Raw genomic sequence first — 18491 nt, 5'->3', positions numbered from 1 at the left:
GGCCTGCTGTGTTCATCCACCTCCACACTTTGTTATCTTGGATTTCCAGCATCTGCAGTTCCCATTATCTCTGGAAGCATTATGTCCCTAGTATTCTATGTAAAATGTTTGGAATTACTCAGTATGTGAAGAATAAGCACAAAGGGATTTTATATAACACAAGACAAAGAAAGGCTGTTATTTCTCTGCACACATTTCAAATAACAGAATAGGTACATCTGTATTTACATGATTCACGTCCACTTTTGTACGTGACTGAATAGTGAGGCCAAACCCCAGTATAGACAAAATCATTCAAATAGCATTGTACTTAAGTAACAGAGATGGTGACTTGTCTCTCTTTTGAGTTTTTTGGCCCTGTCTGAAAGGAAAACTAAAGCCATTGGTCTACCAACTTTTTTTTGCTGTTGTGCATGAGAAGATAGCTTCTTTTTCTAACAGAATCCAAGTCCACCCTTTTAGAGAGAACTTTATTTCTGTTAACCATTCCATAACACTTGCACCCCACTGATAGCTAGCTCCCTGTATTTACACATCACATTCACACAAATTAACCCTTCATTAATATATCTATTACACTGTTCCCTCAATTCTGTTAGGTCTCAGGCATCCCCTTAGACCTTGTTAGGTGAAAACATTTGCTGTCTCCAGTCAAGGTGAGTGAGAAACCTCATGGTGTCTGTCCGAAGCAGCAACTCCTGCATCCCCACATCACATAGCTACATGCTTCAAGCCTATTTCAGTGGGGTTTTGAGGTGGAGTGCATTTCTTACACTGATGAAACACTAGGGATCATAGTAACAAATTGAATATTGTCCTACCAAATGCCGACAGTCTTTTAAAATTATGTGCTTGAGGTCCACTCTGCCCAAGTTACACTGACTATAGTGAAGGGAGGCAATATGTTGGAGTAGGGTGGATAAGGTCACAGGAGGCCTTCTCTATGTCAGGGACTGAATGATAGCCCTAACAGTTGTGAGCAACAGTTTTTGTTTTGTGTAAGCCATCAAGATTACTCTATTTCAGAACAGTCATGTGAGCAATTTTTCATCTTAATAAATTCTGTCTGAAACTGTTGGTAGCCATGTGCAATGTTCTAGTTGACAATAGGAATATTGAACCTTTTGTGCTGTGGTCTAAATTCATTACGTTTCTGCAGATTGACAGTACATTTGACACTCTTTTTTGGATGAGGGAACATTTATTTGCAGAGCCAAATGTGCAAGACATGGACAAGTTCTTTAGGAATTCAAAACTTAACCCTCTGTTCCATCTTCAAATTCAGACTGGTGCTTAAAGTTCTTGTGCATGGCCTGACTTGCCTGTCCACCTTGGAGAAGAGATAAGCAATGACTCTTTCAGGTTTCCTCAACTCCATGGTAATATGTCCAAGTTGGTAAATTGAAGTCAAACTACCTCAATGTGGCAGATTCTGTTACTGATACTTAAACTAGTCAGGTTCTCAGTCACTGTTGATCATTTTCCAGCCAGCTTAGCTATTAATGAGATTGGAGAGTGCTAGTTTCTGCTTGAATCCAATAATTCCACAAATTTATTTGGTTGCAGATCATTCTTGGAACCAACCAAAATTGGACAGATATTTGCTGGTAAACTGCAGGATTTCTGATGTTTAGTATCTAGCAATATTCACAAAAATCTTTGGGTTCCTGAATCTTAACTTTTGTTAAAGTCAGAACACACGACACCAGGTGATAGTCTGACTTCATCTGATGAAGCATTTATGCTCCAAAAGCATATGATATCAAATAAACCTGTTGGACTACAAACTGGTATTGTGTGACTTCTGACTTTGTCCACCCCAGTCCAACACCAGCACCTCCACTTCTTAACTTTTTCTAATCTGTGCCTAAACTTTCTATTCTCAGGTAGATGATGCAAGTATCTCATGAGAGATTGTTTACTGGATACGTATAGGTCTATCAGTACCTTGTTTTGGAGATGGGATTGAGGATACACTGCACTTCTGGAGCTGAGAGAGTGCCCTTGCTAGCATTTATTCTGCAAACACTACAATTAAGCAAATTAACCTATTGTGAATTTCAGTATAGTTTGTGGAATGTTGCTGTTACAAATTGATTGTCTTAGTATAATGGGTAAAGTTGAAACTGTGTGTAAATTCATTGAACCACTTGAGTAATTTGCTTGATGTTATTTCAAATCTCCATATCCTAAAATATAGATTTTGTGGAATTGGGAACTGATTGCAGGTTTATTAATGCTATTGTGCAAAGGCAGAGTTAGACTGAGGTGTGCTTAGTTCCTTCTGCAGTACCACCTGCACCAATACTACAAGTGGAGAAATGTTGTACTAACAACAACAATGCCACACTTGCGTGGAAGGCTCCTCCACTCAACCAGACACAGATCGAAGGCTACATACTAGAACTTGATGATGGAAATGGTGGGCACTTTCAGGTAAGAATTTCATCTTTCACATGGTAATGATATTTTAATCTGAAAACATCGACTTAATTTTCAGACTTGCCATCAGTGAATATTATATTTGAGCAATGCTTTCTTTGAAAATTGGCAAACCTGTCCTTTTATAATGATGTTTAAAACAAACCACAAATATATTTTTATGCTTACCAGTTCTCCCTTCTCTGCTATACTGAAGGATACTCCTTGTTCCATGGAGTATTGCACTGTTGGGCAGCCAGGTCCAAAATGGTCATCATTCATTTACAGAAAGAATGCCAAAAGGCTATTCCTTCAAAGGGCCATCATATCTGATTCTATCTTCAATCATGTGGAATCGCTGGATAGCTAAGGAAAGTCTGTTTTGTTTCCCTGCGCACCCCCCCCCCCCTCACCACCCATGCCTAAGTAGAGGGGATCAGCCCAGTTGAGATCAGACCATGAATTGGTGATTGAGTCTGGAATCTACTCGGTGTGTCTGGATCAGCTGCTTCCTAAGGGAGGATTTCCCTGATTGCTGGATAGAAATTGTGAATATGCTCTTTAAAAAACACTTTTGAATTTACTAGAACAGTGCACTGAGAATGCATTCCTCTATTTGATGAATTCACTGATCGACGGGCTTCATTTAGTAAATAGAACTATCAACTTTAGTCACTTTAAAATCTAGTTATAATTGTTTGGAAATACAAAGTTTTCAATAGCTATGACTTTTGCCCTTGGCTGATTTCCATTCTTTGTCATGAATGAATTCATTTCCACACACAATAAGTTCTTGATGTTACCAAATCACAGGATGCAATTCTAATTCTGTACTCCAAGAAAGAGCAAACTTGAAGCTAAAGACCCTAATATTATCTTTGACCTCTTTCTGAAAAAGTGTTATATAATGATATTGTTTTATGTTAATTTGATCGTAGTACTTCAGATGAGCTGCATGTGTTTGCAAATGGTACTAGGCTGTTGGCCATGAACGAATGGAAATTTAGCTATTCTGTGCATTGTCTGATAATTCAGTAAACTTACAGTATGTGTCAATTTTCAGTATGGATATCAGCATACTAACTCTAACAATTGTTGATAATTACACAGATTTCCTGAAAATAAACCCCTAAAATAAAGCAAATCCCACTGAAATCCATAGAATTATGTTGGACTCCCAGACCAATAGATCACATGTAATTTATCCGTCAAAAAGATTTGAATTTGCCCATTTTCAATTTAAAATGGCTGCTATCAAACGAAAAGACTAATTAGTTGCAGTGAGGTAACTAATTAGTTGTAGAGAATGCTTTAACTGATAACTCACCACCAAAAGTGTAATAGGTAAAATTCTGTGTTCTTTTGTTTCTTGGGCATAAAATTGTTGTGTTCGTGATTCACTGGAACCATAAATAGAACACAAGGTAGATGAAGGGCAAACTAGAACAGGGAATGATTACATAACCTTTCAGCTCCACAGCTGATCCTAGACTGCCTCCAGTCACCTGACCCACTCTCTTATAGAATCAACACATACCCAACAACATACAGAACACCCCTCCCCCTTTATTTCCATATTCCACTTATCTATACGTATACCATACATTCAACAATTATAACTATTGTACAAGAATTGCAGCTTTTATCTATACATAGTTAGGAATATTCAAAGATGAGAAAAGAGAAAATTAATTTTTTGTTCACATTGACGCGATCAGTCTATTAAGGGATGGCATTTCCTAGAAGACCATCTTCTTGTTTCAGGAATCTCTTTCAGTGTAGTCTCCTGGGCTTCCAGAAGCTCTTGTTGTTCCGCAGTCATGTCCCTCTTTGGTTGGCTGTTGTTGGCCTGTGATGCTGCTGTTGTCTCCGCCCTGGGTCTGACTAACCCTGGCTTGGAAACACACGACTCAGTCGAAACCACTGGTCCCACCTGGACTAGCTCGGTATTCTGAGGAACTTCCTCCCCATTGGTGAAGTGTAGTGACAAGCTGGTCCACGTATCTCCTGCAGACCAGTTCATCCCGAGTCTGTACCGTTTATGACAATGGTCCTCTTTGAGCCACCACCACCATGGGTATCCATTTTTCTCCAGATGTATAATTTCAGGGCAACACAATCTCTCCTTTTTGGAATACGCTTGACCGTGAGGTTCCTGCCCTTCTGACCATCTGACCTTGATTTCATTCTACCACTTGTCAGGTCTGTTCCAGTTGCAGTAAATCAAACATGGTTCTCAGCCAGTGGTTGAACATTAAGGACACCAGCGAGCAGTGGGTTGTCACATGTGGCGTGTCCCTGTACATGTTGAGGAGCTTGTTGAATCACTGCTCTAGCAAACCTCTTCTTATGAGGCCTTTAAGACCTGCTTCAATGTTTGTACAAATCTCTCCATCTGGTCGTTTATCGTTGGGTGTTACGGACCCAATATCACATGTCCAACTCCAGGATTTTCCAGATACTCTTCAACTCTTGCACTCAAACTGTGGACCATTGTCAGCCAGGAATTGTTTGCGGTTCCTCAACCTGGCAAATATCTCATCCAATCAGTCTATCATTGTTTCTGCTGATACTAACTTTATGACCGCCACCTCTTGGATCACTTGGAACAAGAACCCACAACCACTAGTAACACCCATTCCTCTACTGGTCCTGGGAAATCGATGTGAAATTTCTGCCACAGTGATTGAGGCCATTCCCACAGGTGAAGTGGCATTTACGTTAGCAGCTTCTTTACTTAATGCGAAGGATTTGCATGATCCCACTTTGTTCGCAAGCTAGGAGTCCACATGTGGCCACCGAAAGTAGCTCCAAGCTATTTCTTTCATTCACACCACATCAGGGTGCACTTGTTCCAGCACGTTTCCACTTAACAGGGGAGGGATAACAACTCTCATTTCCCACATTAAGCACAAGTCTTATATGGATAACTCCCACCTCTTGGACAAGTAAGGGCGTAATTCTGGGTGGTTACTAAGAAGAGTCCTCCCTCCTAGGACTAGGACCACAAATTGGCTTAAAACCTGATCATTCCAGTTAGCATTCCATACCTGACTCGCTGACACCAGTACCTTATTTTTCTGGGAAATGTATATAATTTTCAGATTCCAGTCAGGAACCTCCTTTATTCACGTGGTTGTAACCTTAACAAAGCGTCTGCATTGCCGTGCTTCTCTGACTGTCGGTATCTGATTTCACGTGAGTAGATGACTGAGCCTGGGCATGTCTCTGCAGGCATGCTGCTGCCATTTTTGGAATTCCTGTGTATGGGCCAAAATTGGAGGTTAGCAGCCTGTGGTGAATCATGTAAAAGAAATGTTGAAACCTCTTAAAGCAGGAACATGATGCCCAATCCTTCGTTTTCCACTTGAGCATACTTCTCCCCATCTTTTTTAGCATCATTGATGCAAATGCAATGAGCGTTTCCTCTCCATTGGATAAGATATGTGACAGTACAGCAACAACCCTATAGAGTGAGACATCGCACACCAACTTGCAGTGGCAACTTTGGGTTGAAATGAGTCAACACTTCTGAACTTTTTAAAGCTTACTTTACCTCCCTGGAATCTGCCTCACATTCCTGGATCCATTTCCATGGTTGCCCATATCCCAGCAACTGACGCAGGGGTTTTAGCATGTTTGCCAGATTAGACATGAACTAGACAAGTCCCAAGTACGATCCCAGTTAAGACACATTCTCTGGTCCAGGGCCCTTCATGATAGTCTCCATCTTCTTGTGTAGCCCCTCACCATTGATTACATGGTCCAGGAGTCTTTGAAATAAACTTATACTTATCCTTTATCACCTGTGGGCCATGTTCCTGCAACTTTTTAAGGGTTTATTCTAGGTTTTTCAAATGCTCCTCTCGAAAGGACCCATAACTGAAATATTGTGCAGATAACACTAGACACCTGGTAATCCACTCAAAATTTGGTCCATGGCCCTCTGGAAAAGAGTTGGTGCTGACATGATGCAAAAAGGCTGTCACTTGTAGCGGAACATTCCATGTGTGTCACAATCATTCTGACGACTGGAATTTCTTTGTGATCCCCTACAATAGGCCTGCAACAGATCAATTTCTGAGAATTTTGTTCTCCCAGCCAGCCTACTGAACAGGTCTTCTCTGAATAGAATGCGGTATTGATCCACATACAGGACTGGGTTTACTGTGACCTTAAAATCACCATAAAGCCTTACCATCTGTTTTTAAGACTGGATGATTGGAGTGGTTCATTTACCAGTGGTTGCTGGTTTCAGATTCACCATCTGTTCCATTTCCACCTTCACTTTAGGCCATTTGTCATGTATTACTGGAAATGCTTTCAGATCCTTAGATGAGTGTCCCACTTCAACAGAAGTTTAATTTCTACCCCTTTCATTTCCCCCAGGGATTCTCTTGATAACATCCTTTTACCTGTCCAAAATCTCTTGCAAATTCGCTTTTGAGTTCACCAGCCAATTAACCATGAACCAACTTAACTTTAATTTCTGTAACCAGAGTAGTCACCTTTCACTATGTTGAGAGGCAGTTTGGCACACTGGTCGCTTCGCTGTACTTTTACCAGTGTATATTCCTTCATCGGCTTGTTCAGTGTATATCCCTTGTGTAATCTTGGCAGGCTTCAATAGCAGCGACTTTAACTTTTCCCTATAACTTGATTCGGCAATCAGAGGCACCAATGCACCCATATTCATTTCCATCTTTACTTTCTTACCCTCTAATTTGGGAAGAACCCAGCAAAGATCAGCTTCACTCCATACCAACAGAATGTTTAACTGAAACTCTGCTGACTCTGGGCCTTCTGATTCTCCCATATTCTCTGATTCAGCAGCCAACTCCATCAAGGTAACAATTTCTAAAGCTGCCCGTAATCCAACTCTGTCCCAGTTCATACCTTCTGCTGAATAGCCTCATGTCAAAGGCCAGAAACCAAACGGTCCCGCAAGATATCTTGGAGGAACCCAGTGAATTCCCAACATTCTGCTAACCCCCTTAAGATGTCCACAAATTACATTCATGCTGTACCGTTTATAAAAATGGAAATGTTCCACAATCATTGGTGTTTTTAGTACAAAATAATTCCCCAACACTTTGCATAGCTCCAGGAATGTCTTCTTTGCACGTTTCTCTGGTTGTACCAGACTCCTCAGAATCATGAAGATTTTGCTCCTAATGGTACTCAAGAAAACCAATACCATTATGTCTTCAACCGCCTTATTTGTCTTTAAAGAGGGCATCAAAATGTTTGGTGTACAGTGTCCAACATTTTAACTCATCACAAATCGTCCCATCTCGCTGCCATTTTGTTTTCCAGCCATTGGGAATTTTTCCTGCCACAATATTTTAGTAGCTGTTTACAGCCTGAGTCCCCTTGATGAACACTCTCCATGTCAGCTGCTTCTTCACCGACTGTGTCAGCGCATTGGTGTCACCGACAGTCCCGTTCCCCTGGTGACTGCTTCCCTCGAAGTTAACTACACAATCTCAGGCTGTTTTTGAAGTACAGGCACATCCTTCCTCCTGACAAAAAACACAACAGCATCCGTGCACAGTATGTGGGCCAGATTCTACTCTCGTCACTAATTGTTGTGTTTGCATTTCACTAGAACCATAAATAGAACACGAAGTAGACGGAGGATAAGTTTGAACAGGGGATACTTTGTTGTGTAGCCCCTCAGCTCCACATTTGATCCTAGGTGCCCGTTTAACTACTGCCTCTGGGTCACTTGACCCATTCTCAAAGGGACGACACACACCTAACTAGACATGTAACAAAAACATGCACCATGTTGAGGAGTGAGGATTTGTGCTGCTAACTTTATCGGTGCTTCCTGTTTTTACAAGCCTGCTAGGTTATCATTTGAAGATTCAAAATATGTAAATCAGAACCTTGTGTTGGTTTTGAAACCCTTCTGCAAAATGCATGAAGAACTGGATTAAGTATCTATCTGTCATTCTCAGACTTTCTGGATTAACCCAGCCGCAGGGGATGTTGTTCACTACCTCTCTGACATCAGGAGTGCTGCTGCTCCTAGCATCACGCTCCTACAGTTTGCTGCTTTCTCACTACCTCCAAATGTATCCCTCTACCCCCAGATTTAATGAAAGATCTTTTCCTTACAGTAAGCAGGTCAGGAAACAGTCCTTGCCTCTTCCTTAAAAAAAATCCAGGGCCCAATTTCTTTTGTCTCAAGAATGCCTCTAAGAACAGGTGTAAATGAGTTTCCATCCTGTATTTTAACAGTGTCATCCCCTCTGAAAGAGAGCAATGTGGGAGGTCACCACAAATGAGAGATCCAGAGGGATCTTTTAAAAAGTTGAATTGTTTACTTTTATTTGTTTCTGGCTAAAATACGTGGATTTAATTTTTGAACTTGATTCATAACAGAAGAAGTTGAAAGACAGCCCCAGGATGATTTTTCAAAAATAGTTGGCTGGAAATTGTTTGCGATATTAGTGCTGAATAAAAAAAAACTGGTGAAGGCATCAATTTAAACACAACGGAAATGTTATATCAGCACTTTAGACATTTGAATGCTGTTATTGCAGACTTATTTGTTGGCTTATGTCTCAGATTTTTGTTTACTATTTGGTAGTTTTGATTTATGTGCCTGTGCCACTTGTTACATAAAAATGCTAAAAGCCATAAGTACTGTAGCTCTGATCATACATTGGCATTCTCCCCTTAACTATTAACTACAATATTTGGAATTTCAGGAAGTGTATGTTGGCAAAGAAACTGTGTGCACTGTAGATGGACTTCAGTTCAACAGTGTCTACAATGCAAGAGTAAAAGCCTTTAATTCAGCAGGTTTTGGACCTTACAGTAAAACAGTTGTGTTGCAGACTTCTGAGGGTGAGCAATACTAAAATACCAATTTAATATTACAAAGTTAATAACTTCTGTACAATGGTATTTGATTAGAATTGGCAGTATTATCTCTGAGTTGTTTTGTTTTTGGTAGAGATCTTAACTATTGGTTTTGTTTCTTGTCAGAAAAAAACTTTGGTTCACATTTTGCTTTTCTGGACTTAATATTCTTTCATCTCCCTCATATCTACACACTTGAAGTAGCCTGTCAAAATAAATTAAATGAAAATTAATGTCAGTGGAAAGTAAGAAGTAAAAATTTGTTGTACACAAGTATGTGTGAGTGTCCTTGGAATCAATTTGTATTTATCAAACAAAAGAATAATGTTGAATAGAGTATAGTAGCATGAAAGAAGGGCATGTTGTGCCTATGCTGGCTCTTAGGAGCTATCCAATTGTTCTAATTAGCAGGTTTTATCTTCCACAGTCTCCCACAGTATTTGCTATGTGAAGCTAGAACCAAGCACATTTTGGACCTCTCTGTCTCCATCTCTGGCAACCACCTAGAAACCGATATCACTTCAAGCCCACCGACTCCCACAGCTACCTAGAATACACGTCCTCCCACCCAACTTCCTGCAAAAATTCCATACCCTATTCCCAATTCCTTTGCCTCCGCTGCATCTGCTCCCAGGTTGACGCATTCCACTCCCGTACATCTCAGGTGTCCTCGTTTTTCAAGGACCGCAACTTCCCCAGCCTCAGTGGCCGAGAATGCCCTCATTTATGACTCCCACATTTCCCGCAACTCATCCCTCACACCCCCTCCCCGCAATAACAACCAAAACAGAATCCCCTTCGTCCTCACGTACAAACCCACCAACCTCCGGATCCAACGCATCATCCTCCGACACTTCCGCCATCTGCAATCGGACCCACCACCAATGGCATATTTCCCTCCCCACCCTTATCTGCTTTCCAGAGGGATCACTCTCTCCGTAACTCCCTTGTCCCCGTGACTCCACAGGAAGTGCTACACATGCCCCTGCACTTCCCCCCTCACCCCCATCCCAGGCCCCAAGAAGACTTTCTACATCAAGCAGATGTTCATCTGCACATCTGCCAATGTGGTATACTTCATCCGCTGTTCCCATTGTGGCCTCCTCTACATCGGGGAAACCAAGCGGAGGCTTGGGGACCGCTTTGCAGAACACCTACGCTCGGTTCGCACTAAACAACTGCACCTCCCAGTCGTGAACCATTTCAACTCCCCGCTCCCCCATTCCTCAGACAACATGTCCATTCTGGGCCTCCTGCAGTGCCACAATGATGCCACCCGAAGGTTGCAGGAACAGCAACTCATATTCAGATTGGGAACCCTGCAGCCCAATGGTATCAATGTGGACTTCACAAGCTTCAAAATCTCCCCTCCCCTTACTGCATCCTAAAACCAGCTCAGCTCGACCCCACCTCCCTAACCTATCCTTCCTCCCACCTATTCCCTCCTCCCACCTCAAGCCCCACCCCCATCTCCTACCTACTAACCTCATCCCGCCCCCTTGACCTGTCCATCCTCCCTGGACTGACCCATCTCCTCCCTACCTCCCAACCTACGCTCACCTTCACTGGCTTCATCCCCGCCTCTTTGACCAGTCTGTCTCCTCTCCACCTATTTTCTCACCTATCCATCTTCTATCCGCGTCCCCCTCTCTCCCTATTTATTTCAGAAATTCTTTCCCCTCCCCTATTTCTGAAGACAGGTCGAGGCCCAAAACGTCACCTTTCCTGCTCCTCTGATGCTGCTTGGCCTGCTGTGTTCATCAAGCTCTACACCTTGTTATCTCAGATTCTCCAGTATCTGCAGTTCCTCCTATCTCTGAAACATTTTGTCATTGATGTTTCCCAATTAAATCATTATATGGTGGCTAAAGTATGACCCCTCTCTATAAGCCAAAAAATCAATCAACAACTATAACTTTTACTCTTCACCTTAAGACGACAGATCTATGAATTAAAGTTAAATTCATGCTGAGTGCTAGTGCAATCACATTTTAAAGAATTTTTAAAATTGAGATTGAAGATTTGTAATTGTAACACACTTACAGATCTATAAGAATTTGGCACCATTAATACACAACTTGTGCAAGATTTAATTATTTTCTTCATGTGTACAATCTCCTGGCATGTCAAATATAAACAATTAGCTGAAAAGTTTATATATTGTCAAAAGTAGCATATTCTAATGGGGTAAAGCAGTTGCAGAGAGGACATAGAAAATTATTCTAATTTCAGGTAATTGACTGAACAGAAAAACCAAAGAACTGCAGATGCTGGCAATCAGAACAAAACCAGAAATTGCTGGGACCATTCTTCGCTGAAGAAGGGTCACTGGACCTTAAACGTTAGCTCTGCGTTCTCTCCACAGATGCTGCCAGATCTGCTGAGCCTTACCGGCAATTTCTGATTTTGTTTAAGATAATTTACACATCTTTAGACAAGCAAATCAAATACACTCTATTAAATACACACTGCCAATTTAAAAATGATAGAAAATTCAGAACATGATCATTGAAAGTATTGGTATTGAACATAAGAAATATAGACTGCAAAGAACATTTGGGGCTGAACCCTACTTTTGCCTTTGGGAATTCTGAGAATATTACTCTCCCAAAGGATTATAAAATTTCCATCAGAGAAATAATTTATGCATTTGCTTCTGAAATTCCAAGGATAAATATAAAAGATATACTTATCAAATATTCTCAATTTTTAAAAAATCATCCTCTTCAGAGTTATTATAACAGACCTCTGGAGCAGGTGGGACTTGAACCCAGGCCTCCTGGCTCAGGGATAGAGGATTACGACTGCACCAAGAACCCTGCCCATTCTCAATCATTTACTTGTCGTTTGTTAAGCAGACTCACTGCCACTGTTCTCATTGCTATGCTCTTTGAAATGAGCTGTCACATTCTCTGTTATAGGGTAGTTAGTGTACATCCATAAAGAATAGAATAGACGATATTGAAATTTATAATGGTCTGTATGAAAGCAAGTGTATTCTAGCTAAGCTGGTGCAGTAATGCTGAAAGTTAGTTTGACCATTACATTACTGGTCTTTGCATCTCTAAGAGTCTTTACAGCACCAGTGACTCAATCAACGTGAAACACCGCTAGAAAACCAGGGGTTAAGAGAGTGATTTAATTAGTTTAAAACCCAGTGTGTTGTGGGAGGCAAGGGAGGATATTGCAGAGCCTCTGACATTATTTTCAAATCCTCTCTGGCTACTGGAGGGGTGCCAGAGGACTGGAGGACAGCTAGAGTGATATAATTATTCAAGAAGGGTGGTAAGAGTAACCAGGGAACCAAAAACCAGTGAATCTAACATTTTGGTAGCGAACATATTGGAAAGAATTCTAACTGACAAAACTAATTACCACTGATGAGGTAAGAGTTGGTCAAGGACAGTCAACATGTCTTTGTAAGGGGGAGATCATGTTTATCAAATTTGATAGAATTTTTTGAGTTACCTAGGTGTGTAAATGATGGTAGCACAGTTGACATAGTGTACATGAACCTCACAAAGCTTTTGATAAGGACTGGCATGAAAAACTGTTTCAGTAGCTAATAGCCCATGGGATCCGGGGGAATTTGGTGAATTAGTTTCAAAATTGGCTCAGTGATAGAATTCTGAGGGCGAGGTTGAAGGGTGTTTTTGTGACTAGAAGACTGTGACCAGTGGTGTACCACAGGGTTTGATGCTGTGTCCTTTGCTGTTTGTAGTGTGTATTTATGATCTAGACATAAATGCAGGAAATATGATCAGTAAGTTCGCAGATGACATGAAAATTGGTGGTGTGGTAAATAGCAAGGACAAAAACATTAGACTACAGGATAGTAGAAGTGGGTTAGTCAGATGGGCTGAAAAGTGACAAATGGATTAATCCTGAAAAATGTGAGGTGATGCATTTTGGGAGGACTAACAAGGCAAGGTTGAATGGTAGGACCGTATGAAATAAAGAAGATCAAAGGGATGACTTTGGTGTGCATGTCCATTGATTGTTCAAGGCAGCAGGACAGGTAGAAGAGATGGTTAAGGAGGAATATGTGATACTTACCTTGATTAGTCATGGCATTAAAAGAGCAAGGAACCTACGTGAGTTCGGCCTTGGCTGGAGTAGTGTGTTCTGGTCAGCTTACTATACGAAGGTTGTGATTGCACTGGAGAGGGTGCAAAAGAGATTCACCAGATGTGCCTGAGATGGAGCAATTCAGGTATGAAAAGAGTTTATATAGACTGGCTTGTTTTCCTTAGAGCAGAGGATGTTGAGGGGTGCCTGATTGAGTTGTTCAAAGGTATGAAGGGCATAGACAGGGTAGGTAGGGAAAAGCCTTTCCCCTTAGTATAGGGGTCAATAACTAGGGGGAATAGGTTTAAGGTAAGGAGTGGCAGGCTTAGAGGGAAATTGAAGAAAATCTATTTCACTCAGAGGGTTGTGCCTATATGGAACTCACTGCCTAAAAGAGTGGTAGAGGTAGGAACCCTCAAAACATTTAGGAACTATTTAAACGCACACTTGAAATGTCATTCCATACAAGGTTACAGGCCAAGGACTGGAAAAGGGGATTGGATGCTTGATGACTCGCACGGACATGATGGGCCAAAGGGTCTCTGACTGTGTGACTAATTTGCTGCAACATCAAATACACTGATTCAAAAGGCTTTCAGAACTGTATGAAAGGCTGAGATTACTTGGTGTTGATGGTAGTTAAAAAATAGTGAGTTTCTAGTTATTACTAAGGCACAGTACGTAACATTTGACCCGTGTTCTTAGTACATCTTTGTACTCGAGCCTATGGATGTCAAGACACAGACAAAAGCAAAATACCACAAATGATGGAAACATGAAATAAATATCAGAAAATGCTGGAAATGCACAGCACATCAAGCAGGAGAAGGAAAAGGAGTTAATGGGTTCAGATTGTTGACTTTTCAACTAATACCTTCCAACTCTAGTAGGGAGAGATCTTTAAATAAGGTAGAAGGAAGCCACATTGGAAACACTGGTACAGAAAGTAATATTGTCAGAACAGATGTGAGAGCATTAAAAAAATTGGGAGAATGAAATGCAAAGGAGCCCTCACAGTAAGTGGGTAGTTGGAAGTACAGACAATGTTGCTTTTTGGAGCCAGTGGTCTTGTCATCAGTAGCTAGTTCCCAGAAATGAATATTGAGATATTGAGGGAAGGAATATAACAGATGGAGGTAGACTTTATGAAGGTGAAAAAAGGTTGGAAATTGGAAGCAAATTACCTAATTTTGGATGCCCACCGTGAAATGAAAACAATAGCAAAATACTGTCGATGATGGAAATTTGAAACAGAAAAAACAGGAAACGCTGGAAGTATTCCAGTTGATCTGATAGTATTTGTGGACAGAGAAAATTCTTATAATAGGTCATCAACCTTAAATGTTAATGCTATTTACCTCCCCATGGTTGCTGTCAAACATAGGGAGGAGACAGGAAATGAAAAATTGTTGAAGTGGCAGAGGGATAAGTATCATTTCAACCAGCTGTTGACTCAGCTGATTGCTTTAATTGTTTTTCTCCCCTTTTTTACCTACAGATGTCACTTTGAGTTGCCTGTTTCCTGACCTTAGCCATCTCCTTTACATCATCAATATCCAATCTGGCCTGAAAGGTATCCATTTCTGCCTTCAACAGAGGCCCAATTCATTGTCATCCACTAACACTACCCTCCTCAGCCAGGCTGAACATTGAATGTTAGACGTCTTTTTTAAAAAATGTACTTCTTCCAAGTAAAATATGCTACGGGAACCCCTATAAGACTTAGCTATGCCTGCCATTTTGTGGAATCATGGAACGTTCCTTCTTCCAGACCTGCCCAGCCCACCAACCCCATTTTTCCATTTCTGAGCATAGGCTATAGATGAACATTCATGAAAAGGTCACTAGTTCTCTTTAATACCTGACTAAATTCCTTTAAGGACTTCCATATATTCTCAGTTTCTTTGTCTGTGTTGCATCTGTTTTAACAATGCCACCTTCCAAACCAATGCCTTTGAGATGTCTTTGTTTTTCCTCAACCAACGATTCCAACCCGTCATTGTTGACAGGGCCCTTGACGATCCCTGTTCTATTTCCTAGAAAATTCTGTCGTCTTCCCTAAATTCCAGAACCACAATATGCTTTCCCTTGACCTCATTTTCCGCCCTATCATTCTCCATCATTTCCATCACCCAAAGCACATTGCTGCCACTAAACACATCTTGTTCCCCCCTTTCAGCATTCTGAACGGACTATTCCATCTGCGACATGCTGATTTACTCCTTCAATCATATCTTACATCATGATCGTTCCCAGAGCAGTTTCCCATGCAAAAGATTTAACACCTGTCCTCTAACTGCTTCCTTTACCAATGTCCGAGGTCCTAAGTATTTCTCTTAGCTGAATGAGCAACTTAATTATGCATTCAAGTTAGCATGCCACATTGACCGTTCATGTTGTGGTCTCCTCTACCTTAGGCAGATCAAACACAGGTTGGTTGATATCTTAGATAACAAAGTGTGGAACTGGATGAACACAACAGGCCAAGCAGCATCTTAGGAGCTCAAAAGCTGACATTTCAGGCCTAGACCCTTCATCAGAGAGGGGGATGGGGAGAGGGCTCAGAAATAAATAGGGAGAGAGGGGGGTGAGGATCAAAGATGGATAGAGGAGAAGATAGATGAAGAGGAGACAGACAAGTTAAAGGGGCGGGAATGGTGCCAGTAGAGGTGATTGTAGGTGGGGAGATAGGGAGGGGATAGGTCAGCCCGGGGAGGACGAACAGGTCAAGGGGGCGGGATGAGGTTAGTAGGTCGGAAATGGAGGTGCAGCTTGAGGTGGGAGGAGGGGATAGGTGAGAGGAAGAACAGGTTAGGAAGGCGGGGGGACGAGCTGGGCTGGTTTTGGGATGCGGTGGGGGGAGGGGAGATTTTGAAGCTTGTGAAGTCCACATTGATACCATTGGGCTACAGGGTTCCCAAGTGGAATATGGGTTGCAGTTCCTGCAACCTTCAGGTGGCATCATTGTGGCACTGCAGAAGACCCAGGATGGACATGTCATCTAAGGAATGAGAGAGGGAGTTGAAGTGGTTCGTGACTGGGAGGTGCAGTTGTTTATTGAAAACCGAGTTTAGGTGCTCTGCAAAGCGGTCTCCAAGCCTCCGCTTGGTTTCTCCGATGTAGAGGAAGTCACAACGGGTACAGCGGATGCAGTATACGACATCGGCAGATATGGAGGTGAACATCTACTTGATGTTGAAGGTCTTATTGGGCTCTGGGATGGGGTGAGGGAGGAGGGGTAGGCGCAAGTGTAGCACTTCCTGCGGTTGCAAGGGAAACTGCCGGGTGTGGTGGAGTTGGAGGGGAGTGTGGAGCAGACAAGGGAGTCATGGAGAGAGTGGTCCCTCCGGAAAGCAGACAAGGGTGGAGATGGAAAAATGTCTTTGGTGGGGGGGTCGGATTGCAGATGGCGGAAGTGTCGGAGGATGATGCGTTGCATCCGGAGGTTGGTGGGGTGGTATGTGAGGATGACGGGGATTCTCTTTTGGCGGTTATTGCGGGGACGGAGTGTGAGGGATGAGTTGCAGGAAATGCAGGAGACACGGTTGAGGGCACTCTTGACCACTGCGGGGGGAAGTTGCGGTCCTTAGGAAACGAGGACATCTGAGATATACGGGAGTGGAATGCCTCATCCTGGGAGCAGATGTGGTGGAGGCAAAGGAATTGGGAATAGAGTATGGAATTTTTGCGGGAAGGTAGGTGGGAGGAGGTGTATTCTAGGTAGCTGTGGGAGTTGATGGGCTTGAAATGGATATCGGCTTCTACGTGGTTGCCCGAGATGGAGACAGAGAGGTCCAGGAAGGTGAGGGATGTGTTGGAGATGGCCCAGGTGAACTTGAGGTTGGGTGGAAAATGTTGGTGAAGTGGATGAACTGTTCGAGCTCTTCATGGGAGCACAAGGTGGCGCCAATACAGTCATCAATGTAACAGAGGAAGAGGTGGGGTTTAGGGCCAGTGTGGGTACGGAAGAGGGATTGTTCCAAGTAACCTACAAAGAGGCAGGCATAGATTGGGCCCATGCGGGTACCCATGGCCACCCCCTTTGTCTGTAGGAAGTGGGAGGAATGGAAAGAGAATTTTTTGAGAGTGAAGACTAGTTCGGCTAGGCAGATGAGGGTGTCGGTGGAGGGGGACTGGTTGGGCCTGCGGTACAGGAAGAAGTGGAGGGCCTTTGGGCCATCTGCATGGAGAATGCAGGTGTATATCAGCTCCATTCAGTCTGCAAGTATGACCCTAAAATTTCAGATTCCTGGCATTTTAATTCCCCACCCCAACCTATTCTGACCTCTGTCCTCAGTCTCCTTTTCATGATTCTGCACATAAGTTTTTGGAGCAGCACACTGTTTTGATTAGGCCATCAGGCCTCAGAATTGATTGAAACAATTTTAGATGATAACATTTAGCCCTGATTTATATAATCAGTGGCGGTTGATAGCACTAATCTTGTTTTTACCCACTTACTCCTTTTTCTGTTTCTTTATTTGTCTCATTACCATCAGCTTTGCCTTAATTACTTTATTAAACCTTTTGTGAATTAATCTTTCCTGCCTTTACTTTATCACATGCTCTCCGCTTCCTTCTTTCTGTCTTCCTTCCTTTCCAACCCCTGTATATGCTTGAACCTGTTACATTTCATCCATTTCTAACAGAAGGTCATTGGTCTGAAATGCTGACTCAGTTTCTCTCTCCAGTCGTGGCTGTCCAATGTGTTGAGCATTTCAACATTTTATGATGTAGGATAAGAATTTGGAATCTTATTCAATTTCAGCCACTTATTTTCAATTTGATTGAGCAATGGAAGTCAGTGAAAGCATAGCTAAACATTGAAACAAAATGAAACAAATAAAACTGCTTTTGTCCTGCAATCACAGCATGGCTTAGACTTCACATCAGGAAACTGCCCCTAATTAGTGAAAGGGACTTTCTTTTCTCAGATGACCTCTGTGACTGAATTTGCTCATTTGAACAGAATTGTGGGACAATTTTGTGTTGGAGAGGGCATGGATGATAGGTTGAAACTGCCCAACTCATTTCATATACAACCTTTACAGGCAGGCAGATGTATTCAAAGGATAATCAAAGGAATGTTCTATTAGATCCTTCATTGAATTGTGAGTAAAGTATCTCCC

The 18491-nt window shown here is 42.1% G+C and overlaps 1 protein-coding gene across 2 annotated transcripts in view; it reads left to right on the top strand.

Annotated features, from left to right (window-relative positions):
* LOC125452239 (E3 ubiquitin-protein ligase TRIM9) overlaps positions 1 to 18491 on the top strand; it is a 59484-nt gene that overhangs the window by 29668 nt on the left and 11325 nt on the right. The window contains exons 6-7 of one of the 2 annotated variants that reach the window (XM_048530410.2): positions 2291 to 2436; positions 9141 to 9279. In XM_048530410.2, coding sequence (XP_048386367.2) covers positions 2291 to 2436; positions 9141 to 9279 — 285 coding nt within the window. Of the gene's footprint in view, positions 1 to 2278; positions 2437 to 9140; positions 9280 to 18491 lie in introns of both variants that reach the window. The other variant, XM_048530409.2, reaches the window with a different exon arrangement.

Source organism: Stegostoma tigrinum, chromosome 4 (genome assembly GCF_030684315.1).
Source record: "Stegostoma tigrinum isolate sSteTig4 chromosome 4, sSteTig4.hap1, whole genome shotgun sequence".
NCBI lineage: Eukaryota > Metazoa > Chordata > Chondrichthyes > Orectolobiformes > Stegostomatidae > Stegostoma > Stegostoma tigrinum.
The sequence above is the reverse complement of the archived record's forward strand: the minus strand, read 5'-3'. Positions and strand labels throughout refer to the sequence as shown.